Here is a 26,038-nt window from a genome sequence, read left to right as displayed (position 1 = left end):
GGCAAATCCCATGGACAGAGGAGCCTGGTGGGTCACAGTCCACGGGGTCACACAGAGTCAGTCACGACTTAGCGACAAACCAACAACAACAAGGCCCGGCTCAGCAGCGAAGGCTCCAGGCCCACATGTGCCCCGGGAGGCACACACTCTAGGTCTAGGCGGTCCGAAACAAGTGCAAAGAAACTACCATTCCTGATAAGGAATCATAAGTCCATTTGCAAACAGGAAAACTGGATCTCAGAGCCAGTGGCTCTCTCTCCACCATGTTATTTCTCTGTCATCAGCAGAGGGTTAGATCCACCTGGGCACATATGCGTGCAGCGAGCCCTGGGCTCCAATCTCCATTGTATGGTTGGGTTTCTCTTTAGGTGCTTAGGATCCCTTCATGATCCTAAGGAGCTGGGGCAAGGCCAGGGTTCCCACTGGTTTACGGAGGAGGTAACGGAGGCCCTGGAAGGTCAGTAACCGTGCAAGGGCGCCCGAGCCGGTAGGTGGCAGCACTGGGGTGGGAGCTGGTGGGCGGCCCTGGCGGTGCCGGGAGGAGGGGCTTCCGGGCTGGACTCACCTTATCAAACAAGGCGATGTAGAGGGAGAACCCGAAGCGGTCCTTGAGCGAGATCTTGTCGGCCAGCGCATTGCAGAGCTCCTTGGCCGTGGTCGCCGAGTCCGTCAGCAGCGTCTTGGTGGTCCCGTCCATGAACGTCACAGGCAACATGATGGGCTTCTTGGACTTGGTGGCCTGAAAGTGACCCAAGAGGCTTCCTGGGAATCCTTTCACTTCAGAACATCTCACGCCCTCTGGGCTCCCAGCTCCTTCTGGAGATGGAGCCCTCAGACCTAAACGTCCCACAGCACATTGCCTGTCCCTGGTCACAGGTGCCCAGGGAGCCCTGCTGTGCTCCCCACCTGAGAGGACCTGAAAGGTCCCTGAGCTGGGGCACTAGGGCTGGCCGGGTGGTCAGGCTTTGCCAGGTGCCAGGGACGCCTGTCTTCCTGTCATGTAACCATCACAAGACCCTGTGAAGTGACATCTGCATTGCCATGCTGCAGATGAAGCCATTGAGACACAGAGGAACACCCCGCCAAGTCACGTTGACTATAAAGCCAGCAGATGGAGTCATTGCCCACTGGGGGCTTTCCTGTTCCAGGGGCTTGAGACTCCAGAACTTGAGGGTGCGTGCTTGAAAGACCACAGAATCCCAAAGCAGGGAATATTTCTAGGGCACTGGAGTGTACCGTGACCCAAGCGCACACACACACAAGCACACACGCCCGGGGGTCGCACCTGCAGCTCCAGCCAGCTGGGCGGCTGTGTCCGTGTCCCATTGACAAAGGTCCTCCTGAGTCGCTCCTCACAGTACGGGGCGTAGCCAGGGGGTCCCCCATGGATGAAGTTCCGCAGGTACTACGGACAGAGGACCAACTCAGGGGACCCCACTCCAGCCTCCCTTGGCCTCCCCACCTGTGACACAGGCTGATAGGCTGGGACCTGGGACCCTTTGCCAGAGTGCTTGCACCTAGACAGATATTTCCTTGAGCAACAAAATACAAAGAAACCAAAAGGAACTGAAAATAACTGCACAGGTGCAGTGGGAACAATTATGAACAATAAGGTACAAAAAGGCCACAAACCAACTGCCATTTCTGAGCTGCTGGGAGCAGAGGCAGGGACTTTTCCATGAGCCCTGCACACAGCACCACCACCAAGGGGGTGGGCAGACAACCTCTGACCTGACCCACCAATCCGTCCCCACCCTCACCTCATTTAAGGAGCCAGGGAGCAAGCAGGGGCACCCGTTTCTTGTTCTTACTCCCTTGTACCACAGCACCAGCCTCAGTAAAGCCTTGCCTGAATTTCATGTCTGGCCTCTTATCAACTTCTATTGATTAAAACATTCATGGACCCAGGTCAGCAACACCTGGACCATCAGAGCAACTTTCCCAGGTCTCCTGCCTCTGGTTCCTCCACTCACAATCTGCTCCTGGGGACACCTCCACCCACGCCCCTCCTCAGCTTCCCAGGGCTCCCCACTGCCCTCTAGATCAAGCCCACATGCCTCACGCTGGCAAAAAGGCCACCATGATCCAGGCCTTTCTAGTCTCAGCCATGCCTCCAGCCTCACCCCACACACCACCCCTGCCCTGCACCCAGCTTAACTGCTCCTCTTCCTCCAGGGTCCACCTCCCTGACCCCTCCACTCCTCATACTGCTGACCAGCTGGGCTGATCCAGCTGACAGCTGCTCTGCCTCTGTGTCCCCAGCACCCAGAGCCTGGCACCCAGGGTCACAAAAGAGCCTGAGATGAACTAAAGTTCTTCAGACCAGCATGTGGAAAGTCCAGGAGATACCGCTGTCAAACTCAGCGTCTGCATAAATCAAATGGGGCCAGGGGAGACAGAAGTGAAGTGGTGGGTGCCTAGGAGGAGGGCCAGGAAGATGGGCCCCGCAGAGGCCGGGAGGTCTGGGAGGAGATGACCTGGGCAGGACCTCACTGCCAAGCCCCTCTGCCCTCTGAGATGCTTCTCCGTGCTCTGCTCCTTGACACCAGAGACCAAGCCCAGTTCCCCTTCCTGTCCCTGGAGGCCAAAAGCCTCCCCTACCTTAACAAACTTCTCAGAGGGGGCAAAGCAGCCCACGCAGAGAGACACGAGGATCCAGCCCCGGGCATAGCTGCTCTTGGAGGGGTTGTGAGTGAGCTGCTTGCTGATCTGGCAGTAGATCTCATCCCTAAGCAGAATGGGGTACAAGGAAGGGAGACAGACTGTCTCAGAGGGAAAGCCCACCCTCCATCCCAGCAGCAGGTGAGATGCCTACTCCCCCACTTGCCAGGGATGACCCAGGAGGAGAGTGGTCAGAGTGGGACCAGGTGGGGAAGGCTGAGCCCAGGGCTCTGGGGAGGGTCTGGCTTTGGAGGAGACAGGCTCATCAGACGTGAAGCACGTTCATACCTGACTCCAATCCAGAGTCCAGGGCCCCCAATCCACAGGGTGGTGCACACCCTGCTCTGGGCACGGGGCCATGGTCAGTAGTGACCACTCTAATGGGAAGCACAGGCTCCATCCCCCCCTCACCCCTCACCAAGCTGCGTGGCCTGGGCAGGTGAGTTCACCTCCAAGCCTGACCCACAGTCCCAGCAGCAGGTACAACTTCCACTAATGGAAACCAGCAGAGCAGGAAATGGGAAAAACATCTGGGGAGTTTCTCTGGGGGAGGAAATTAGTAGGGACTTTGATGTTCTCTTGATGTTTCCGTATGTTTGAATATTTAAGTGGCCATGTATTACTTTTGATCCCTGGGTCAGGAAGATCCCCTGAAGGAGGAAATGGCAACCCACTCCAGTACTCTTGCCTGGAAAATTCCATGGGCAGAGGAGCCTGGCGGACTGGCAGTCCATGGGGGTCACAAAGAGTCAGACACGACTGAGCGAGTGAGCATGCACGTATTACTTTTGTTTTGTGTTGTTTTCATTTTAAAGGGAAGTGATAGCATCCTGCTTATAAGATTGTTGTGAAGAAAAATGAGCCAAGGCTTATACAGGCCCTGGCACGATGCCCAGCACAGTAAACCCCCAAAGATGCCAGCCTAGCTGCAGCCTTAAGATGCTACCTGTCCATTCAGGGACAAAGGCTGGACCTATCATGGTGCAGTAACCACCAGGGGGCACTCACTGCTGTTCTTCTCTCTTAGAAAGGCAGGTTTCTAATTCAGTGGCTCCCCAATTTTGAGAGCTCACAGACCAATACAACTTCAAAATAAATTCTGGAAGTTGCTAACTTACTAAGCTGAATAGCTTATAACTTAATTGTCATCAACTTATAATGACAAATAAGGACATTTAAAACACACCAAATACACAGCCCCTGCCCACTATCTATATCACAATCATTTTATAAAACAAAGGTAATTTTAATATCCAAAAAGTAGGAAGGGCAAAATCTCAGAACAAAGAACCATGTTTTAAATAAATCAAACTTAGAAACATCCTTATTTCCCCCATCTTGTCACAGACCAGTAGCTGGAAGCCCTGACCCTGTTCACTTTCTAAGCAGGGATATGGAGGTCGAGAGAAGGGAGGGATTAGTCGTGGACCCTCAGGGAGTCAGCACCCAGGCTTCTGACTCAGTCCAGGGACCCTGGCACTGTGTTATTTAGAAGCATCACTTAAGGTCTGATGATGAGATTAATTATGAGGTAAATTCTTTTTTTTTTTTTTCTTTGTGGTTGTCATTTATTGGGTTTTTTTTTTAATTTAATTTTTTTTTTAAACTTTACATAATTGTATTAGTTTTGCCAAATATCAAAAAGAATCCGCCACAGGCACGCATGTGTTCCCCATCCTGAACCCCCCTCCCTCCTCCCTATGAGGTAAATTCTTAACCCTTAAACATACCTTGGGCAATTACCTTTTCTTCCCAGGGGCTGACAGCCCCAAGTGCTACATCTCTGGTGAGCAAGGTAGTAACTGGCCTCAAGGAGCAATGAAAGAGAGGCCAGTGACCCCTGGGCAAACCTCTTCCCTTCTCTGGACTTCCTGCCTCCTACTGGTAAAATGATACTTGACCTCCCCACCCACCCCATCCTGCTGTTCTCCCAGCCAACACACATGAGTTCATGGTCTGCTCTCCTAACCAGACACCTTGTGCAGATGGAGTTCTCAGAGAAACCGTGTTTTCCCGCCACTGATGCAGCTGAGTTGATTCCTTAATTGCTCCTGAAAAGTCACAGACCATCCCAGCGCCTCCACAACACCCCAGGGACCCAAGCAAAGGCCTCTCCTGGGCCTGAGGCATGTGCTGGATGCCTTCTGACCACAGTAACCCTGAGCACAGGCCTGGGCAGGGTGCACCGAAGGTGCCCGCAGGGATGGGTTATACATCAGATAATGCTAATAGCCAACAGCTACCGTCTACTGAGTGGCCACTATGGAGGTCCTAGGTCACACTTTCCATAGTTTTATCTGCCCCAAGCCTACAAGGTAGGTACTATTATTATTCCGTCTTAGCAGAGGAGGAAACTGAACCTTGCAAAGATAAAATCACTCTACCAAGACCACACAACCAGCTACCAGCAGAGCTAAACCCAGGCCTGCTTGGCTTAATCAGTTACTAAATTGGACTGCAAGGAGATCCAGCCAGTCCATCCTAAAGGAGATTAGTCCTGGCTGTTCATTGGAGGGACTGATGTTGAAGCTGAAACTCCAATACTTTGGTCACCTGATGCAGAGAGCTGACTCATTTGAAAAGACCCTGATGCTGGGAAAGATTGAGGGCAGAAGAAGGGGACGACAGAGGATGAGATGGTTGGATAGCATCACCGACACAATGGACATGGGTTTGGGTGGACTCCAGGAGTTGGTGATGGACAGGGAGGCCTGGCGTGCTGTGGTTCATGAGGTCACAAAGAGTCGGACACGACTGAGCGACTGAACTGAACTGAAAGTGATGGAGCCACGATTCTGCCACCCAAAGCCTTGTGGGGCTGGAAGAGCAGGATGGCTCCCCCTGCCAGCTGCCCCCTCCCTGAGCCCCAGCCCTCAGGTGCTGACCGGAGTGCTGGCCTCAGGATGCCGTTGCCAATGATGAAGTGCAGCTTCTCCAGGTTGGAGGTGGGCCGGTCCTCCAGCATGCTGTTGCCCTGCACCGTGGACTCCCCATCATGCAGCCTCTTGGTCACCTGGGACACAGCAGAGGGCGGAGGCTCGAGCAGGGCTCTCCCGCTTGCCTGAGTCTGCCCACTCCCTGGGAAAACAGAACCCTGGGAGTGGCCAGAGCGCTGGCTCCCCAGCACCATCACAGCCCCGCCCTATGCAGGACAGAAACTGAGTCAATGCCTGGCCCACACAGCCAGGGGGCGCTGGCCTGGTGCCACCCACTTCTGAGCATGGTTCCTCTGCAGTCTCCCTGACAGCGCTCCCTGCAAGGAGGTCCCACCAGGCAGGGTAGGGGCTGCTCCTCTGACCCCCGATGGGATCCCTAGCTCTCTAAGATGGGCCGCACACCACTCCGACAGCCAGAGTCAACCCACGTTCCAAGCACCACCATCACCCATCATGAGCACCCTGGCCCCATGCGAACAGCCTCAGGCCTGGGTTCTTTCAAATGGACTTCTCTCCTCAGGTTCCACACAGCCCACAGCGCCAGCCCCACCCTGTGCCCAGAGACACGGAGCAGGTGAGAGGGTGAGTGGTGGGAGCATGCCCCTGCAGACAGGAAGGGCTCCAGAGGGCCTCGTGTCCGCTGAGCACCCACAGTCAGCATCTCAAGCCACCATCCTAGGAACACACTAGCAGGCGTTTTTCTTCTCTGGGTGCCTTGGCTATCGAGCAGAGCTGGGATTCAAATCTGGGGCTACGAAGCTATCAGACCAGACTGGAGCCTCAGATGGGGAAGAAGAGGAAAACAAAAGCAAGGCAGGCCCAGGAAGTCCCGGAGCAGCAGCCTAAGCCTGTCTTGGGGAAGGCTTCCTGGAGGAGGTGACCCCAAAGCACACAAGAGGAAGGCAGAATTTTAGGCAGAGGGACCAGTGCGCACAAAAGCAGAGGCTTGAAGAAGCCAGTCCCTCTGTACCACGAATGCCTCCGTGTCTGTCGGCCCTCACAGCCTGGACAGTCCTGGAGCGAGGGGCCAGGACGGTGCTCAGAAAACACAAAACATAAATGAATGAATTCAAACAAACTAATAGTGTTAATGCCCCAAGGATACTCTTAACCCACAAAAATGTTTTCATCAGTTAAAAAGTCCCTGGATCAGAGGCAGTGAGTCCATGCCCTGGCAAGAACGGTCTTCCCTCCCACCATCTGGGGAGGGCCTCTCCAGCCCTCCCTAGCTCCTATGGCCCCTCTTCCAGGAAGCCCCCCTGACCGGCCCCAGACTGAGCACAGCACCCTCTTCCTTGCACCCTGTCTGCCTGATCACACCTAACACCGTCCTGCCAGCCACCCCGGTCCCCTGAGGACGGGCAGGATCCACTCCTGTCCCTGTGGGTCCCAAGCCCAGTCTAGGCCACCAAGGCCATGCAGGGTCTGCTCCCACCTCCTCCGTCAGTTTGGACTTCTTTTTCAAGGTCAAGTGTACCAGCTTGTGCCTCACACTGCTCTTCTTCTGCCCATCGGGGAGCTGGGCCTGCAGGACAAACAAGGGTCAAGGTCAAGTGGCTGGGCCGCAAATAATGACAAGAGCAGTTGACACTGTAGCTAGAATTAGCTCAAGCCCACACTAACATTTACAACGTATACCTTACCTTGCCCCTCCAACCCACCGTCAGTCAAGTGGCAGATCGGAAAACAGACTCTGAGAAGTACAGTAACCCACAAACCACCCCCAACAAGTCCAAATGGAAGCTGTCTCTGACTGCAAAGCCTATCTCAAAACCTGCCCCTGCCACATGGCCTCAACAGTGGTCAGCACTCTACAGCCTATACAACACTCACGCATTCACTCTCAGGAGTAGACAGAGCAGGGCAAGGGTCAGGGGGGTGAGGCAGAGGCAAATTTTTGTATGTCATTCTGCTGAAACCTTATGGCTGGGGATGGCCTGGGTGGGACAGTGGCCACCGGGCACCTGGGACTTACCTCACCCTCGCCCTGCAGGGCCTGCAGCTCCCTCTTGTAGGTCTTCTTGCCCAAGGTCTCGTAAATCTTGGTCATCACGGGAATCTTCTCACTGCCGTCACTCATGGCCGTGTGGTACCTGGGCTCTGGGAGGTCCCCCATGAACCGGAGGATGGTGATCCAGACTGCCAGGGCCGCCTGGGAGGCAGAGCCATGCCACTCAGCCCGAGCACAGGATGTTACCAAAGCCATCAAAATGACCCACAGAGAGGCTAGAGAACCGCAACCCACCCTCGACCGGAGGAGGACCACTGAGCTGAGTGCCGCTTGCTCTCCGGGCCTTGCCCTGTGACCCGCCCCAAGCTGGGCACCGGGTGAAGTCAGCCCTGGTCCCTGCACACCAGGGCCCCTGCCCCTCCGCACCCATGCCGCCCAGTCCTCACCAGCTGATCACCCTCATCATCGTGGTACAGCAGTGGCTGCTTGAGTGGCCGCCGGGTGTAGGTGTGCGTGGTCGTGCCCTGGAAGTAAGTGGCAGCGAACTTGGCGAATTTATACTCGGAGAGATCTTCCTCATCTTCGTCGGGCAGGGGCAGGGCTGCATCCAGGTCCTCTTCTACCATCTCCCTCCGCCCGTGCTCCAGGTCCTGGAGGGAGGAGACGGGTTCCCTGCCATGGGGGCAGACCTGGGGCTGAGCTAGGGGCCCCCAGCCAGTCCCTGAGGGGCCAGCTCCTGCTCCAGGAGCACAGGGATCTGTCCACCCGGTTCACTCCCGAGACAGAGCCCAGCACATGGTAGGTCCTCAACACACAAACGAAAAAAGGTTTGCGAATGGCCTTGGAGGGGGACAGTGGCTGGCCCAAGGTCACATTGCAGGCTGGTGGCTGGACAGGGCCTGGGACCGGCGGTCCCTGTTCCAGATCATCACTGCCGCCTTCCGCTCAGAGGGGACCAGGTGGACTTTAACACAAAGTGGCACAAGGGGAGGGAAGGCAACCACCTAGGGCCTGTCCCAGCTCCTTCCCCAGCCTGGTACCTCGAAGCCACTAGGTGCCTGGCCCTCCTGGCCTGGCAGGCCGCCCGAAGTCCCCAGGAAGCCAAACATCTTGTCCACCATGTCCGAGTGATTGATGGGCTCATGGCGGGCCCTCTCCATCTGCTCCAGGAGTTCCTTCTTCCTCCGAGCCTCCTCCTTCTCCTTCAGCTCTCGCTCTGCATCCTCGCGGGCCAGCTGGGCCAGGCGCTCCTGTGAGGCAGGGGTGATGCAGCGTCAGAGAGCAAGCCCCCTGTGGGGAGCCCACGGGAGTCCCTGCAGCAACCAGGCCTGAGTCCCAAACCCAAGAGGCCCTCCTGACAGCTGTGAAGGACTGAGTCTCCGGCCTCGCCACCCGGGGCCACACACACTAAGTTCTCACAGCCCAGTGAAGACAGATGCCACACCAAGTCCAGACAGAAATGCCACCTGCCCTCAGGGCTCAGCTGGGACCACCTCCTCCAGGAAGCCTACTCAGGCTTCCCCAGCCAAAAGGGACCACACCGACCCAGAAATCCCAGAGCCACTGGGCAGAGGCTGCAGACCAGTGGTGTACAATAGAAATATAATGCAATCCACCCTGGGTCGCAAAGAGTCAAACACAACTTAGACTAAATGACAACATATACAGTGGCTACATTTAAAATAGTTCTTTTAAAAAATAGATCAATTTTAATAATGTACTTCATTTAACCCAATATTTCCAAAGTATTGAAACAGAGCAGGACTCTCTGATCCCTGCCCCACTTCTACCATACCTTTCGCCTGTGGAAAACTTTAGTCAAAGAATAAGTTTAATCAGAGAAGTGAGAAATGCTGAAACAAAGGAAAACAGTCTAAGGAGATTAGTAACAACAGTGTCGTCATTAAGCACAGTCAAGGAACTTTATCTCTTTCTCAAGGGCTATAGATAATATTCTGAGCCATATCCTGTGAGCTGTCTTATAGATACCAGAACACCAGGTGGAGAAGTTAACTACATGATGACCAGACTGTACCCTGGACATGCGCTGCCACAATTCTGAGAACTGGCCACAAAGAAATGGGAGCAAGTGCACCCCAGAACTGAAGATTAACTGTACCTAAAACAACCCAGATGATGCTAGTCAGACCACTGATGACCAGTTGAAGATGACTGTTAGAGATGACTGTGCTGTTTCTGCATGTAACCTCCCCTCAACTCTGTCTATAAAAGCTCTCACCCCCTGCTTGTTCGGGGAAGGTGGGGTGGGAGCCGGCCTTTGGACAGATGTCTGCCACCCTCCCCTGCAGCTGCCAGCATCTGAAATAAAGCAAACCTTCCTTTCCACTAATCTGGCCTGCTTATTGGCTTTTGAGCGGTGAGCAGCCAGACCCCCCGACACATACCTTTCGGTAACAGTATTATCTCTGCATGTAATTAATATTTAAAATATCTCAGCTATTTTATAGTCCTTTTTTTTTTTTTAACTAAGTCTTCAAAATCAAGCTTGTATTTGGGAATTCCCTGGCAGTGCAATGGTTAGGACTCATTGTTCTCACTGTTGAGGGTCTAAGTTCAATCCCTGGTCAGGGAACTATGACTCTGCAACTTTTTATCCAGAGTTATCTCCCAGCTGAGGGCCTGGACCCACAGCCTTCAGACCCAGCACAGAACAGGCACTTCATAGATCATAGCCTTGTTGTGGCAAAGGGGCTTGTGTAACTCAATGAAGCCATGAGCCACCCCAGACAGACAGGTCAAAGCAGAGAGTTCTGACAAAACATGATGGAGGACGGAATGGCAAACCACTCCAGTATACTGGCCATGAGAACCTCATGAACCGTATGAAAAAGCAAAAAGATATGACACCGAACGATGAGCCTCCCAGGTCAGAAGGTCCAATATGCTCCCGGGGAAGAACAGAGGACAACTACTGAAAGCTCCAGAAAGAGTGAAGCAGCTGGGCCATCGCAGAGATGATGCTCAGCCCTGGGTGTGTCTGGTGACGAAAGTAAAGGCCAATGCGGTAAAGAGCAATACTGCACAGGAACCTGGAATGTCAGGTCCATAAATGCGTAAACTGGGCATGGTCGAGCAAGAGATGGCAAGAGTAAACACTGACATCTTAGGAATCAGTGAGCTCAAATGAATGGGGATGGACGAATTTAATTCAGATGACCACTGTATCTATACTGTGGGCAAGAATCCCATAGAAGAAATGGAGTAGGCTTCATAATTAACAAGAGTCCAAAACGCAGTCCTTGGGTGCAACCTTAAAAATGACAGAATTATCTCAGTTTGTTTCCAAGGCAAACCATTTGCCATCACAGTAATCTAAGTCTATACTCCAAACACCAATGCCAAAGAAGCTGAAGTTGATCAGTTCTATGAAGATCTAGAAGATCTCCTAGAACTAACACCAAGAAATGATGTCCTATTCATGATAGGTGATTGGAATGCAAAAGTAGAAGTCAAGAGATACTGTGATAACAGGCAAGTTTGGTCTTGGAGTACAAAATGAAGCAGGGCAAAGGCTAACAGAATTCTTCCAGGAGAATGCATTAGTCATAGCAAACACCCTTTTTCAACAATACAGGAGACGACTTTACACATGGATATCACCAAATATCAATGCCGAAATCAGACTGATTATATTCTTTGTAGCTGAAGATGGAGAAACTCTATACAGTCAGCAAAACAATATCTGGAGCTGACTGTGGCTCAGATCATCAGCTCCTCATAGCAAAATGAGGACCTTAACTTTCTTTCTTAAACTAAAGAAAGTGGGGAATACCACTAGGCCAGTCAGGTATGACAAATCAAATCCTCTATGAATATACAGTGGAGGTGATGAATAGATTCAAGGGATTAGATCTAGTAAATACAGTGCTTAAAGAACTATGGACAGAGGTCCGTAATACTGTACAGGAGGCAATAAACAAAATCATTCCAAAGAAAAAGAAATGCAAGAAGGCAAAGTGGTTGTCTAAGGAGGCTTACAAATAGCTGAGGAAAGAAGAGAAACAAAAAGCAAGGGAGAAAGGGAAAGGTTCACCCAACTGAATGCAGAGCTCCAGAGACCAGCAAGGCGAGACAAGAAGGTCTTCTGCAATGAACAATGCAAAGAAACAGAGACAACAACAGAAAGAGTAAGACTAAAGATATCTCCAAGAACATCGGAAATACCAAAGGAAAATTTCATCCAAGATTGGCACAATAAAGGACAAAGATAGAGACCTAATAGAAACAGAAGAGATCAAGAAGAGGTGGAAAGAATACACAGAAGAACTGTACAGAAAAGATCTTAACGACCCAGATAACCACGATGGCATTGTCTCTCACTCAGAGCCAGATATTCTGGAACGTGAAGTCAAGTGGGCCTTAGGAAGCACTGCTGCCAATAAAGCTAGTGGAAGTGATGGATTCCAGCAGAGCTATTTAAAATCCTAAAAGATGATGCTGTTAAAATTGCTGCACTCAATATGCCAGCAAATTTGGAAAACTCAGCAGTGGCCACAGGACTAGAAAAGGTCAATCCTCATCCCAATTCCCAAGAAGGGCAGTACCAAATAATGTTCAAACCACCAGACAATTTCACTCATCTCCCACGCTGGTAAAGTTATGTTCAAAATCCTCCAAGCTAGGCTTCAGCATTACGTGAACTGAGAATGTCCAGATGGTCAAGCTGGATTTAGAAAAGGCAGGGGAACCAAAGATCAAATTGCCAACATTTGCTGGATCATAGAGAAAGCAAGGGAATTCCAGATCATTGACTACACTAAAGCCGCTGACTGTGTGGATCCTAACAAACTGTGGAAAACTCTTGAAGAGATGGGAATACCAGACCGTCTTACCTGTCTCCTGAAAAACCTGTATACAGGTCAAGAAGCAAGAGTTAGAACCCTGCATCCCACCACTTCATGGGAAATAGATGGGGAACAGTGGAAACAGTGTCAGACTTTATTTTTCTGGGCTCGAAAATCACTGCAGATGGTGACTGCAGCCATGAAATTAAAAGACGCTTACTCCTTGGAAGGAAAGTTATGACCAACCTAGATAGCATATTCAAAAGCAGAGACATTATTTGCCAACAAAGGTTCGTCTAGTCAAGGCTATGGTTTTTCCTGTGGTCATGTATGGATGTGAGAGTTGGACTGTGAAGAAGGCTGAGTGCCAAAGAATTGATGCTTTTGAACTGTGGTGTTGGAGAAGACTCTTGAGAGTCCCTTGGACTGCAAGGAGATCCAACCAGTCCATTCTGAAGGAGATCAGCCCTGGGATTTCTTCGGAAGGAATGATGCTGAAGCTGAAACTCCAGTACTTTGGCCACCTCATGCGAAGAGTTGACTCACTGGAAAAGACTCTGATGCTGGGAGGGATTGGGGGCAGGAGGAGAAGACGACAGAGGATGAGATGGCTGGATGGCATCACTGACTCGATGGACATGAGTCTCAGTGAACTCCGGGAGTTGGTGATGGACAGAGAGGCCTGGCGTGCTGCAATTCATGGGGTCGCAAAGAGTCGGACACGACTGAGCAACTGATCTGATCTGATAGGATAACTGACTGGTTCAGGATTGAGAAAGGAGTATGGCAAAGCTGTTTATTGTCACCCTGTTTATTTATACACAGAGTACATCATGCAAAATGCAAAGCTAGATGAGTTACAAGCTGGAATCAAGATTGCCAGGAGAAATATCAACAACCTCAGATACGTGGATGATACCATTCTAATGGCAGAAAGTGAAGAGGAACTAAAGAGCCTCTTGATGAGGGTGAAGGAAGAGAGTTAAAAAAGTTGGCTTAAAACTCAATGTTAAAAAAACTAATTGCATGGCATCCAGTCCAATTACTTCATGGCAAGTAGACGGGGAAAAGGGGGAGACAGTGACAGATTTCCTCTTCTTGGGCTCTAAAATCACTGCAGATGGTGACTGCAGCTATGAAATTAGAAGACAACTGTTTCTTGGCAAGAAAGCTATGACAAACCTAGACAGTGTGTTAAAAAGCAAAGACATCACTTTTCCAACTAAGGTCCGTACAGTCAAGGCTATAGTCTTTTCAGTAGTCATGTACAGATGTGAGAGCTGGACAATAAAGAAGGCAGAGTGCCAACAAGTTGATGTGGTGCTGGAGAAGACTCTTCCTTGGACTGCAAGTTGATCACACCAGTTAATCCTAAAGGAAATCAACCCTGAATATTCATAGGAAGGACTGATGCTAAAGCTGAAGCCCCAGTACTTTGGCCACCTGATAGAAACAGCTGATTCACTGAAAAAGACCCTGATGATGGGAAAGACTGAAGGCAGGAGAAAGAGGGCAACAGAGGATGAGATGGTTGGATGGCCTCATCAATTCAATGGACATGAACTTGGCCAAATTGCGAGAGATGGTGAGGGACAGGGAAGCCTGGAATGCCGCAGTCCATGGGATCATGAAGAGTCAGACACGACTTGGAGACTGAACAACAAAATCTCCCAGCTGAGGGCCCAGACCCACAACCTTCTCACCTGGCACAGAACAGGCACCCAGCGCACAGGTGAAGGAAGGTCACGTGGACAGAGGATGAACAGATGGTTTGGCTGAGAGCCACGGAACCAGTGAATGGAAGTGCAAGGAGCCGACTCGTCCCCAGCTCACCTGATGTTTGCGTTCGGCCTCCTCCTTGGCCTTCTTGGCACTCATCTCCTTCCGGAGCTTCTCCTCCTCTGCCAGCCGCATTTTCTCAGCCTCCAGGCGCCGCAGGTACTGGGGGAGGCGGGTGGCAGGATGGGCACCGTACCATGTGTGTGGCTGTCACAGTGTTCCCTGCCAGCTTGACCCCACCCCACCCCCTTTGAGTTCCAGGACTGGGGATGACTTTGCCAAATAATTTAGCAGAGGGAAACTGAGGCATGCGAGAAACCCTCCAGGTCCCACAGCGGGTTGAGGGCACCTTTGATCCCAAAGCTGAAGCAGGTTCGCCTTGGCCTCCCAAAGACTCACAAGAGGGACTGGGCCCCCGCCCTACCCCTGGCTGGAAGGAGGGAAATGAGGGTCCAGTCTTGTGCATCCTTCAGAGGGAGAGCCCTTCATCCCCCCGCCTCACCCCCTGCGATGGGCTCAGGCCACATGCGGGATGATTTGTCTGCTTGAGGTGGAGTGGCACCCCTTGGAGGACCTAGAGCCAGGGGTTCTTGTGGACTGGGCCCCTCACCTCGGCCCTGAGGCGCCGGTGCAGCCTGCGGGCAATCATGCCCCGGGCGTAGGCCTGCACTGTGATCACGGCCCAGAGGCGGTGGCGGAAGGCCTTGCGTACCAGGTAGGCCCGGCAGCGGGCCTGGAACCCGATGATGCGCCGGCGGGCCAGGCAGTACTGCTGGTGCAGCTTCCGGGAGCGGTGCAGGGCCTGCAGCCGCAGGAAGCCCAGCCGCATCTGCAAGGACAGCCACCAGCTCAGAACCACAGCCCTGATGCCAGACCAGCCGTGCCCATGGAGGTCACTGCCCTGGCTCCACTCGCCAACCCACGAGCCCTGAAGGCACAGCTGGTTCCACTCAGACCAAAGTTCCCCAGGGAGTGCGCTTGGCTTCCCCCAAAGTGGGTCTCCCCACCAGGGACACCATCCTCAGACCAGGAGCCGGCCTCCTTCCTGTTTGCCTCTCCAGCCCCAAGTCCAGGCTGCAGCCCAGTTCCTTCCCTATGGGTGTGTCTATGTGACACACCCATTCCTGGCCCCCTGTAAGGTGTTCAATAACCTGAGGCTCACAACCCACCAGGACATTCCAGAAGAAAAGCAGAAACATTGCTGACCAGCAGGGGAGAACCACAAGAAGCAGACTTGGACTTTGGGCTGGAAGAATGGTAGTGGCTGGCGGGGGCGGGAGGCCAGCCGCCCCGCAAACAGGTAAATCCTGTGCTATGACGATGGAACCAGGTTCAAAGGCCTCGTGGATCACCAAGCAGCTCCCTCAAGAGGCTCACCAGCCCATAGTTCCTCCTGCAGTTGTGGCCCCGCCAGTGCCTCTGGATCAGTGTGGCAGCATTCTTCAGCTTCAGGAAGTTGGACCTGAAACAGCAGCGTGATGCAGGAGGATGTCTATAGGGGTCTGGGTGGAGTTTGGAATCAGGAAAGTAGGGCTGAGTCCCAGCTTTGTGTCTCCTTGGCTCCACAACCTTAGGCAAAGGCATATACCCTCTTTGTGCCTCAGTTTCCTCATCTGTAAAAGGGACAGAGTAATACCTGTCCTGCCTGCCTCACAGACTTGTCACATAAACTCAATAAGGTAGGCATTCAGGTTATTCATGAATAAATGTAGGACTTCCCTGGTGGCTCACATGGTCAAGAATCTGCCTGCCACGTAGGAGACCCAGATTCAATCCCTGGATCAGGAAGACCCCTAGAAAAGGAAATGGCAACCCACTCCAGTATTCGTACCTGAAAAATCCCAAGGACAGAGGAGGCTGGTGGGCTACAGTCCATGGGGTCGCAAAGAGCTGGACATGACTTAGTGACTAAACAACAAGTAGTAAATAAGATAAAGATTAAACACTTGGAACACTGTGAAAGTGAAGTTACTCAGTCGAATCCGACTCTTTGTGACCCCCTGGACTGCAGCCTACCAGGCTCTTCCATCCATGGGATTTTCCAGGCAAGAATACTGGAGTGGGTTGCCATTTCCTTCTCCAGGAGATCTTCCCGACCCAGGGATTGAACCCGGGTCTCCCTCATTGTAGACAGATGCTTTACCATCTAAGCCACCAGGGAAGTCCTGGAACACTGTAAACATCACTTATTACTGATCGTTTAACTCCCTCATATTACATGTGAGGAAACTGAGACTCGATGTGGTTGGGGCTAGAGCCCTGGTCTTCTGATTGAGCACCATGCTGTTCCCCTGCACAAACTAGGCCGCTGCTACAGGCTGACAGTCATCTTTGACCTCATGGAGGACAAGAGGTCACACATCAAACAGCAGGTGTCTCCTGAACATAGAAATAAGAGGAGTGAAGGATGGCTACCTCAACGTGGGTGAGTCCATGAGCCAGTGCCTGGATGCTCACAGAAACGAGGGCACAGCCATGGGAAAGGATGGACAAGTGGGTAGAAAAACAGGTGAATGAGTGGACCAAGGATGGCTGGACAAGTGGGTGGATGGGAAGAGAAGGGGAGCGGCCAGATGAACATAAAAAGGGGCAGGAAGTGTGGTTTTAGTGGAGCCTGAATCACAGAGTCAGCCCCACCCAACTGGGAGGTGACACAGCTGTACACCCGCCCCTCACGTGGAATACGGGACACACTTTGTAATTTACATGTAATTTACACAGAATACAGGACACACTTTGTACCTTACAAATGTCATAGCATCCACGTGTGTGTCTCATGAGCCCACATGGGCAGGCAGGTATTACTGGGCATGCGGAATATAGATGGGCCCGTGTGTCTTAGTGTTCATCCATGTTCATGTGACCCTGTGTGTGCCTTGCACATGTGTGCATGTTTCTGTGTATGCACATGGGTGTTTATTCCCAGTGTCCACATGGGAGGAACCACAGTGAGCCAAGCATATGCACACGCGTGCATGCATGCACACACACACACACATTGGCGGAGGCGGGGAAGAGCCATCCAGACACAAACCTGTCTTTGAAGCCCCGGATGACTTTCTGGAGGAGGATGACTCTGTCGGTGATGGCCTTGTCCCGCTCCACCTCCAGCAGCATGTCATGGTGGTCCTGAAGGGCAGAGCCTTCTGAGCAGAGCCCCCACCAACCCCTCCAGTCCCAGAGCAGAGGCTGCCCCAGGTGGGCCCCTCTTCCTTTACTTAGGGAGCTGGTCCCTAATGGCTTCCATACGTGCTATGGCGCCATGGGGCAGCCTCCCTCAAGTACAGACAAGGTACTGTCATGGCTGGTTCCCTGAGGCCTGGGTGGGACACATGCAGCAGGAGGGGCCCAACACGCACACACACTAACTCCATCCCAATGGCCATCTCTACTCTGAGACCTGGCTATTCTAGATGTTTCTGTCATATCAGCCACTGACCTGGGACAGGCGACCATCATTTCACTCCTGGATCTTAGAAATAGTCTCCTGACTGATACCATCTCAAGAAGGGATCTTACAGCAATACCCCATGCTTCCCAGGGTCAAGTCAGGTCTTCTTCCCTGGCACCTGGGCCCTCCACCATCAGGCCCTGCCCTCTTCTCCAACCCTCTCTCCTTCTCATCCCCAAGCCCCCAACCCTCACTCCGGTTGGACAAAACTCCATGGTTCATTCAGTACATGAATCAAATATCTCCAGGTGCCCACCCTGTGCTCGGTGCTGGGTGGGACTGCAGTGAACTAGGCAAACCTGGGCCCTGCCCCAGGGAGGCTGAGTCTGGAAGGGGATTCAGACTCAGATAATCAGATAATCCATCAGATAATCACACCTATCAAGATAATCCAGGTCACATCACTTGGGGACAGGGCCCAGCACCGACGGATGCTCAGCCAAGGCTTTCTGAATCAGTGAGTGAATGAATGAGAAGTAGGTTTGGGGTCTGGAAACCACTGCCTATTAAAAGAGCCCAGAGAGGTGAGGATGTGGAGGACGAGGACAGTCCTCAGACGTCTCTGGCACTAGATGTCATCATGCTATAAGCTTTCCCTCCCTTAATCCCTGAGTTGAGCATCAGGACTACAGGCTGGAAGTCCTGATCTCTGCTCCAGGGCAGTGCCTGACCTGGGGCACCTTGCTTCTACATGCTGCACCTCTGAAACGGGCATAATAATTCTACCTCATGGGCTGCTATGATGACTAAATGAGATGATGGACAAGAAGCACCCACTCCCGCTGGGGTCTGGCACACAGAACAGTGCTTTCCAAACAGCACTTGTGAGACGCAGAGGCAGGAAGCGAGGGTTCCGGGAGATGAAGACACTGGCCCAGGCCCCTCAGCCAGAGAGGCATCAGACTAGACTGCAGGACTCTCTCCAGCTGAGGGCTGGCTCCCCCTTCCCTCTCCCCGGCTGTCCTGGGCTGCCTGGGCCCCACCCTGTGCCAGAGGAAGGAGCTCTGACCCATCACCCGGGACAGCCGGAAATCTAGAACAGCAGAAATGGAAATGGGGAAGCCAGGGTTCACCCTGTCCCTGCTGTAGCTGTCCCACCTCCACCATCTCCATCAAGCTCTCCCAGCACAGCTTCCTGCTCCCAGCCCTGCCCCCTCCCAGCTGCCCAGCCCCCAGAGTCCTGCCCAGGCTGTGCTGGGAGCCAGAGAGCCCTAGATGCCAGTTCAGGGAGCATGGGGACAGGTCCAGGGACACTAGAGGTGGGTGGCACACAGCCAACCACAGCCCAGCATGAACCATGCCTGGCAGGAAAGCACAGGACCAAAGATACACTCAAGAGTACCCCCCACAAGCACATCCCATTGTGCAGATGGGAAAATGAGACCCAAGAAAAGGGCAGTGACCTGCCCAAATTCCCAGGGCAGGTCACCACAGGGTCAGGCCTCCCTGGTGAGGCCACCCCTGGCCTTTGCTTCCTCATGACCCCACCCCCAGGCTAGGGGTCAGAGAGGCCCTCAAATACCCACTGCTCCTCCACCACCCAGGAGGCCAGACCCCACACCTGCTTAGGGCTGGAGGAGCACAAAAGCCCAGCAATGACCCCATTCTGTGCTGCAACTCCTCTACAGGGACCCCAAGACCTGTTCCCCCCAACCCCAGGGAGTTCACAGCTCCCCCAAGGCAGACAGAGTCTGAGGCCATGCTCACCTTCAGAAAAATCTTGGTTTTGCCAATCTGCCAGTCGTCATGGGTGCCCAGCACAGCCTCAGCCATGCGCTGACATGTCCCCCGAAGGTCGTCCTGGGTTGGGGGCGGAAGTGGGGGTGGGGTGCACAAGAGCTTGGGTGGTCCCACCAGTGAGACAGGCCACCTGGTATCCCTCCGAAGGCTGGGGGACAGAGATCTTGCTCCAGTTCTGCCCCTGACTCTGTGTGGCTCCAGCCAGGCCCCGCCTTCTCTGACCCTCACTCTTCTCCTTAGCTCCATCTGATGATTGTAAAACCCTCGCCTACAGCCAGGACCCACTCAGCACATGCGTGAAGTCCACACCAGGCAAGCATGGCAATGGAAGCTCTCAGATGCACTCCACTGCCTGATCCCAATTTTCCCAGCCACACCTGAGGTGGCCAAACTGATGTTGTGCCCAGCACAGTGTTCCAGTAAGAAAACTGGGACTTTTGCCCAGCCCAGGGCTGGAACCCTTCCTCCCACCACCTCTGCCCTCGGCCTGTGTACCTGCTTGTAGGCCGGCTTCACGCCAGGCAGCAACACTCGGTACCGCTCCACAAACTCCACGAAGCTGTAGCGGATGGGGTAGCCGGCTCGGCGGATGCGGATGGTCTCCATCATGCCCGAGTACCGCAGCTGGCGCACACACAGGTGCCGGTCGAACAGCTGTCGGGCAAGGAGCCAAGGGCGTCAATGCTGAAGGCTCCCGCTGGGAGACCAGCCCTGCTCTGTGTTTTCCCGACCCCAGACAGAGGTCCTCAGAGGCCAAGGTCACACAGCGCATGAGGAGCAAAGGCGGGACCAGACCCGGATCTGCAGTCCAAACCCACCAGGCAGCACAGAATGAGACCCTCACTCGGGATGAGCTGAGTACATTGAGAGCACAGAGGAGAGACAGCCTAATTGGGACATCTTGAGGGGCTTCATGAAAGAGAAGATTAGCTTTGTTCTAACCCTGCTGACAAAGGTCCACGTAGTTAAAGCTATGGTTTTTCCAATAGTCATGTACAGGTGTGAGAGTTGAACCATAAAGAAGGTTGAGCACCAAAGAATTGATGCTTTTGAACTGTGGTACTGGATAACACTCTTGAGAGTCCCTTGGACAGCAAGGAGATCAAACCAGTCAGTCCAAAAGGAAATCAACCCTGAATATTCACTGGAAGGACTGGTGCTAAAGCTGAAGCTCCAATACTTTGGCCACCTGATGCAAAGAGCCAACTCACTGGAAAAGACCCTGATGTTGGGAAAGACTGAAGGCAGGAGGAGAAGGGGACAACAGAGGACAAGATGGTTGCATGATATCACTGACTCAATGGACATGAATTTGAGCAATCTCCAGGAGATGATGAAAGACAGGGAAGCCTGGCGTGCTGCAGTCCAGGGTCACAAAGAGTCAGACACAGCTGAGCAGCTGTACAACAACCATGACAGGAAAGAGTGCTGGAGCAGCAAGCGCGTGCAAAGGCACAGTCATTTCTGTGATGGCCGCTGGGGTGGTGGAGAGGCTGGGAAGGGCCTCTCCAGTCACATGGGGGGATGTGACCAGGTCAGATTTGAGTTCGAGACCCTGCAGTGGGGAGGGGAATGGGAGTGAGGGATTGGGAGGCAGGAGACTCAGAGAGGAGGTCTTGTAGCCAGGTCCAGGACAGAGATGCTGAGGTCTGGGCCCAAAGAAGTTTCGAGAGGCATCTGAGAGCAGGAGAAATGGTGCCCAACTGTAGGGCCCTGGACCTCTTACCTTAGAGGGCAGCTTGCTGGAGCCCTCTGATTCTCACACCCCTGCAGACCGGATCCTGAGCCCTAGAGGGACTGACCAGCCCACTCTGGGGAATGTTTCTAGGCAGGGGACAGGGGACAGGGCCAGCAGGCGGAAGGCTGACTTCCGCCACCTGTTTCCTCTCTGTACAGGCACTTTCCCTGGCCCAGCGCTGGCCTTCCGCCTTCCGTCCTTCCGCAGACCCCAACTTCCCCTAGGCCTCCCCTCCTATCTCTGGGAAGTGTCTAATGGTAAACAACACCTCCCAGAGCTGTGGTAGGAGAGCGCTCCTAGCAAGGGGTAGTCCAGGCTCCTGGCTCTGCGACCTCTAGTCCCCAACCTCCTCAAGCTTCCCGTCCCACATCTCAAATGCGCGTTTAGTCGCTCAATCGTGTCCAACTCTTTGCAACCCCATGGACTGTAGCCCACCAGGCTCCTCAGTCCATGGGGATTCTCCAGGCAAGCATACTGGAGTGGGTTGCTATGCCCTCCTTCAGGGGATCTTCCCAACCCAGATCAAACCCAGGTCTCCCACATTGCAGGTGGATTCTTTACTGTCTGAGCCACCAGGGAAGCCCACCAAATCTCAAATGTGGGGCCATAAAGGTCCCTCCCTCACTGGCTGTTGAGAAAGTTGAATGAGACTATGGAGAGACAATCTAATCGGTTCTGTTTTGGAAACACAGAAAAGGCTCAACAGATGTTATTCAGAAAAGTCAGAAATGAAAATATTCCTAACCAGTCAGAGGAATCCAGGAAGGCTTCCAGGAGGAGGTAATCATTGGCAGAAGCAAAGGAGAGGGGACTTTCAAAGTTGGAACCACAGCAAGAACCATTTACTGAGTTCCTTCCTAGGCGCCAGGCAATTTGCATGCATCATTGAACAGAATACTCCCAGGAGGTGGGGACAAGCAGTCCTATTTCCATCTGAGAGGTAACTGAGGTATGAGAGAAACAATTGATTCCTCTACAGTCACCCTGCGGGAAGGTGGTTGAGTCAGGATTTGAATCTGCGTTTAGCCCACTACTACAGAGTCCAGGCTGTTTTCAGGGAATTGGGCTGTCCCCAATAAAGAGGAAGTTTGTTCTGTAAGCCCCTCGGGGGCCCTGCCATTCCCCTCAGGGGGCAAAGTCTCCCAGGGCCCAGTCCACCCTCCTCCCTTGGCCGGGCCCCTCCCATCCCTCAGGCTGTTCCCAGCTGTCTACCCCCACCCCCCATCCCTGCCAGGGCTGCTCACCATGGGCTTCTTGAACTCATTGGGCTTGATGCAGCGCACGAAGAAGGGCTGGCAGGCACCCAGTGTCCGCATCAGCAGCTCCAGCGACCGCTTAAACTGGCTGCTGAGTGTGGGCGAGCGCTTCCTGGTCTCGGCGCCCTGGGGGGATGGACCACAGTGATGGGAGGGGCTGACCCTCGCCCCTCCGGCCCTCCAGAAGGGAAGCAGGAGAGGAGGTCAGCAGTCAGGGCCTGAGAGAGAGCCTCCCAAGGAAGCAGGCTGGCTGGACACGTAGGTTTTCCTATGACCACCTGGTCTGGGCTGGAACTTAGACCCCCTAAATACACCCCCGTCTGGGAAGCCTCCCTGATTCTGGGTCCAGGAGCACTGAACAGAGAGTAAGGCGCCCTGGGGTCCCACTTTTGGCACTGAATGACTCCGGGCAAGACACATGCAGCCCCTCTCTAGTCTCTGTCCTCTCTTTGCCGTATAAATGAGTGGCCAGATCTCTGGACAATGGGGTCACCTCTAGAGGCAGGTTAGACAGACCTAAATTCAAACCCTAGCGCACCACCTCTGAGCCCTGTGATTCTAGGCAGGTCACTAAGCAGCACTGGGCCTCAGTTTCCAAGATGGGATAGTGCCATGTACCTAGCTGAGCGGGCTGTGAGTCTGTCTCAGTCAACAGCCACCCAGCAAGGCAGGGGTGCTGCCCGCACCCTCTGCCCTGCCTGCTGGATTAACAGGTCAGCAGCAAGCAGGCGGGGCAGACACACATAAGCCTCCTAAGAAGGCGCACAGCTGGCCTTTGGCCGCCGTCCAGCACCAAGGCCAAAGGGCCCCGTGCTCCACTAGCCGCTATCTACAGGAAGTGGCTAGCGACCCCCTGCACCTCCTGCCCTGTTGGGGTCCCCCTCAGAACACTGTGAAATGACGTGGGGTCCTAGGGGAGAACCTGAGCAACAAACAGGCAGCGGACAAACAGCAGAACGTCTCGGACCCAGAAACTGGACGTAGAGACCAGATTCGATTCCAGAGCATTTTGACATTACTGTTTTCCTGGCAATTTCTTTTGGATGAGAATTTTTTAATAAGTAAATTTGATTGTGATTTTAAGGTTTTCTACTTTAAATTAGTTATTGTATCTGATATCCTGTAGCACCACTGGGGATGCAGATATCAATGTGTGAGGTGTGTTGGGTGAGGGAGAGGAACTTATCCCATGCTAGAGTGAGACCATACACCCTGGGACTGAAATGAAACTTGTCAAGAAGTAGCAAATCCTTGTTATTCTGAAATTTGCTGTGTTTTCCACTATAGTGTTATCTAGAATTAGGATGCTCCCAAGAGAAGCTGGAGACTATTTTGCACGGGGGTTGCGTGAATGTCAAGTCTGCGACCCACATCTGCCCTAGCACCTAACCCAGCAGCAGCAGCAGGTGACCCCCACAAGTAGGGGGAAAGCTGTCCAGGTTGGGCTGTGCCCAGCCGACATTAGAGGCCTTGCCACAGGCACATGTGTGTGCACAGGGAGTGCAAACACAACAGACACATAGCACACACAGTACATATACAGAGACACACAACACGCAAATGTGCACACATACACACACACCACACACACATACACACAGAGACAGTACATACAGACGCACACACACACCACAGATAAACACCACACACACATACACACAGAGACAGTACATACAGACGCACACACACACCACAGATAAACACCACACACAGCACACACACCACACCTACACAACACACAGACACATACACACACATACACAACACACAAAGCATGAGCACGTGTACAACACACACACAACACACACACACACAGGGCACATCCTTCTCTGGTTGTGATCAGCACACTGGAACCACTCCTTTCTGGCTTTCCCGCTGAGCTATGAGCCCCGAGAGGACAGGCGGGTTTGCCTTGCTTACTACCATGCCCCAGGGCCTGACACAGCATCAGTCAACAGCTCTTTGCTGAACTGAAGTGGTGCTGAATGGTTGCTCACACTCAAGGGCGCCTAGAAATTGTCCAGCTGCTCAGGCCACAGGTCTAGGGGCCATCCCCAGCCCCTCCTCTCTCATATCCAATATGCAGCAAACCGCCTTGACTTTACTGCCAAAATGGATCCAGAATCTGACCCTCTTAACCACTTCCTCCACCGTCAGCCTGGTCCAGGTTGCCTGCATGGCTCTCCTGCTGTTGCAATAACCTCCAAACTGGTCTCCCTGTTTCTGTCCCCCACACTGACCTCTACCCCGCTAGCAACACAGCAGCCTGAATGAGGCTGTTCAAACACCAATCCAGTCATGTGTCCCCTCTCCCAACTGACTCAAAACCCTCAATGGCTCCCCAGTTCACTCAGCATGAATACCAAGGTCCTTTGTAAGAGCCAGCACTGTCCCACAGGATCCGGTCCCAGTTACCCCCAGCCCCTCCACTACCTCACCCCCCGCCTTCCAGCCACTCCTGCCCCCGTGCTCTTCTTACGATGCACCAGGCAGGTTGGGGGCTTATAAAGCACCTTGGGGCTTTGCATTTGCTGTTCCTTATTCCCTCTCCCTGCACTGCTTTTCCTCCAGAACGCAGGCGGTCGGCTTCCTCACCTCCTCACCAACCTCTCCGTAAGGCCTTTCCTAATCCCTCTTCACAACTGCAAAACCCCACCACTGGCTCACCTCCCTCCATTTTTCCCATCTCATATATCACCACCTGACTTATGATAATTCACTTATTTGCTTATTAACTACTTCTCCCTTCTGCTAGAGGGTAAGTCCCATGACGACAGAGAATTTTTTCAGTTTTGTTCACTACTGTGTCCCCAGGACACAGGACAATATCTGGTATATGACAGGCACTCAATAGGTATTTCTGATGGAAGGAAGGCCGTGGCCACCTGGTTTCTGATTTGGTTTTATTTCATTGAGGGGAAAGGTCATCTTTTCCAACATTTGTTGTTTTCTGGGATAATCTGCAGATATTTAGGGATGGGGTAAAAGCAGAAGTGAGAAATCCAGAGGTCTGTGTTAAATGATTCCATGGAGGGGATGTGAGGGGCAGGCACCTGAATATAATACGATTGGGGCTGGGAGGTCAGTGGCAGGAGATGCCTCCTGCATGAAGAGTGAACCAGCCTCCTGTGGACTCAGCTCCGCGGGGACATGTGCCTTGATTGGGGGTTAGGGGCTCCATGCCCTAGAAGAAGCACCATGCTTTTGGCTTACTGCTCCCCTCCAGCAGTAATGATTGGGGTGGGGCTTCCCAGGGCACCCCAAGAGGCAGACACAAGAGTCAAAAGGCAGAATTCAGGCACTGGGGACCTGCACAGGACATGGGTTTTATCACTGAAAGGATGTGGACCCCCACCCTAAGGAGAACACGGCAACCAGTATACTGTCATCCAGTAAAATTTGACTCGGCATCCACACTTCACCAAGCCAGTCTCCTTGTTCTTTTAACAGAGCTATCATTGTCCCAACAGAAACAAAGCATTTTCTTAAGACAACACTCTCACAGACAGCATGGTACAGTGAAAAGGAGCAGGGACTCGAAAGCCTTCACTTATCCATGACCTTGGCCAAGTCCTGGCCCTTCCCCGAGATAGAAAAGTGAAAGTGTCAGTCGCTCAGTCGTGTCCGACTCTTTGCAATCCCATAGACAGTAGCCTGCCAGGATTCTCTGTCCATGGGGTTTCCCAGGCAAGAATACTAGAGTGGGTTGCCATTTCCTCCT

At 53.0% G+C, this 26,038-nt stretch overlaps 1 protein-coding gene across 5 annotated transcripts in view; it reads right to left on the bottom strand.

The window, feature by feature from the left end:
- Nucleotides 1-26,038, bottom strand: part of MYO7A (myosin VIIA) — a 104,447-nt gene that overhangs the window by 34,936 nt on the left and 43,473 nt on the right. For all 5 annotated transcript variants that reach the window (XR_011570900.1, XM_070803959.1, XM_070803956.1 and 2 more), the window contains 15 exons: nt 22,306-22,443; nt 19,819-19,977; nt 19,291-19,383; nt 17,167-17,261; nt 15,510-15,594; nt 14,743-14,961; nt 14,187-14,294; nt 8,589-8,798; nt 7,995-8,198; nt 7,573-7,749; nt 7,033-7,122; nt 5,547-5,674; nt 2,602-2,728; nt 1,286-1,405; nt 566-739 (listed from right to left, as the gene is read on the bottom strand). Coding sequence is in view for 4 of the 5 variants with exons in the window: in XM_070803959.1 (XP_070660060.1) it covers nt 566-739; nt 1,286-1,405; nt 2,602-2,728; nt 5,547-5,674; nt 7,033-7,122; nt 7,573-7,749; nt 7,995-8,198; nt 8,589-8,798; nt 14,187-14,294; nt 14,743-14,961; nt 15,510-15,594; nt 17,167-17,261; nt 19,291-19,383; nt 19,819-19,977; nt 22,306-22,443 (2,127 nt within the window). In the remaining variant the exon portion in view is untranslated. The remainder of the gene's footprint in view (nt 1-565; nt 740-1,285; nt 1,406-2,601; nt 2,729-5,546; nt 5,675-7,032; nt 7,123-7,572; nt 7,750-7,994; nt 8,199-8,588; nt 8,799-14,186; nt 14,295-14,742; nt 14,962-15,509; nt 15,595-17,166; nt 17,262-19,290; nt 19,384-19,818; nt 19,978-22,305; nt 22,444-26,038) is intronic.

The sequence above is a fragment of the Bos indicus genome, chromosome 15 (genome assembly GCF_029378745.1).
Source record: "Bos indicus isolate NIAB-ARS_2022 breed Sahiwal x Tharparkar chromosome 15, NIAB-ARS_B.indTharparkar_mat_pri_1.0, whole genome shotgun sequence".
Classification (NCBI taxonomy): domain Eukaryota; kingdom Metazoa; phylum Chordata; class Mammalia; order Artiodactyla; family Bovidae; genus Bos; species Bos indicus.
This window is presented reverse-complemented; position numbering and strand designations above follow the sequence as displayed.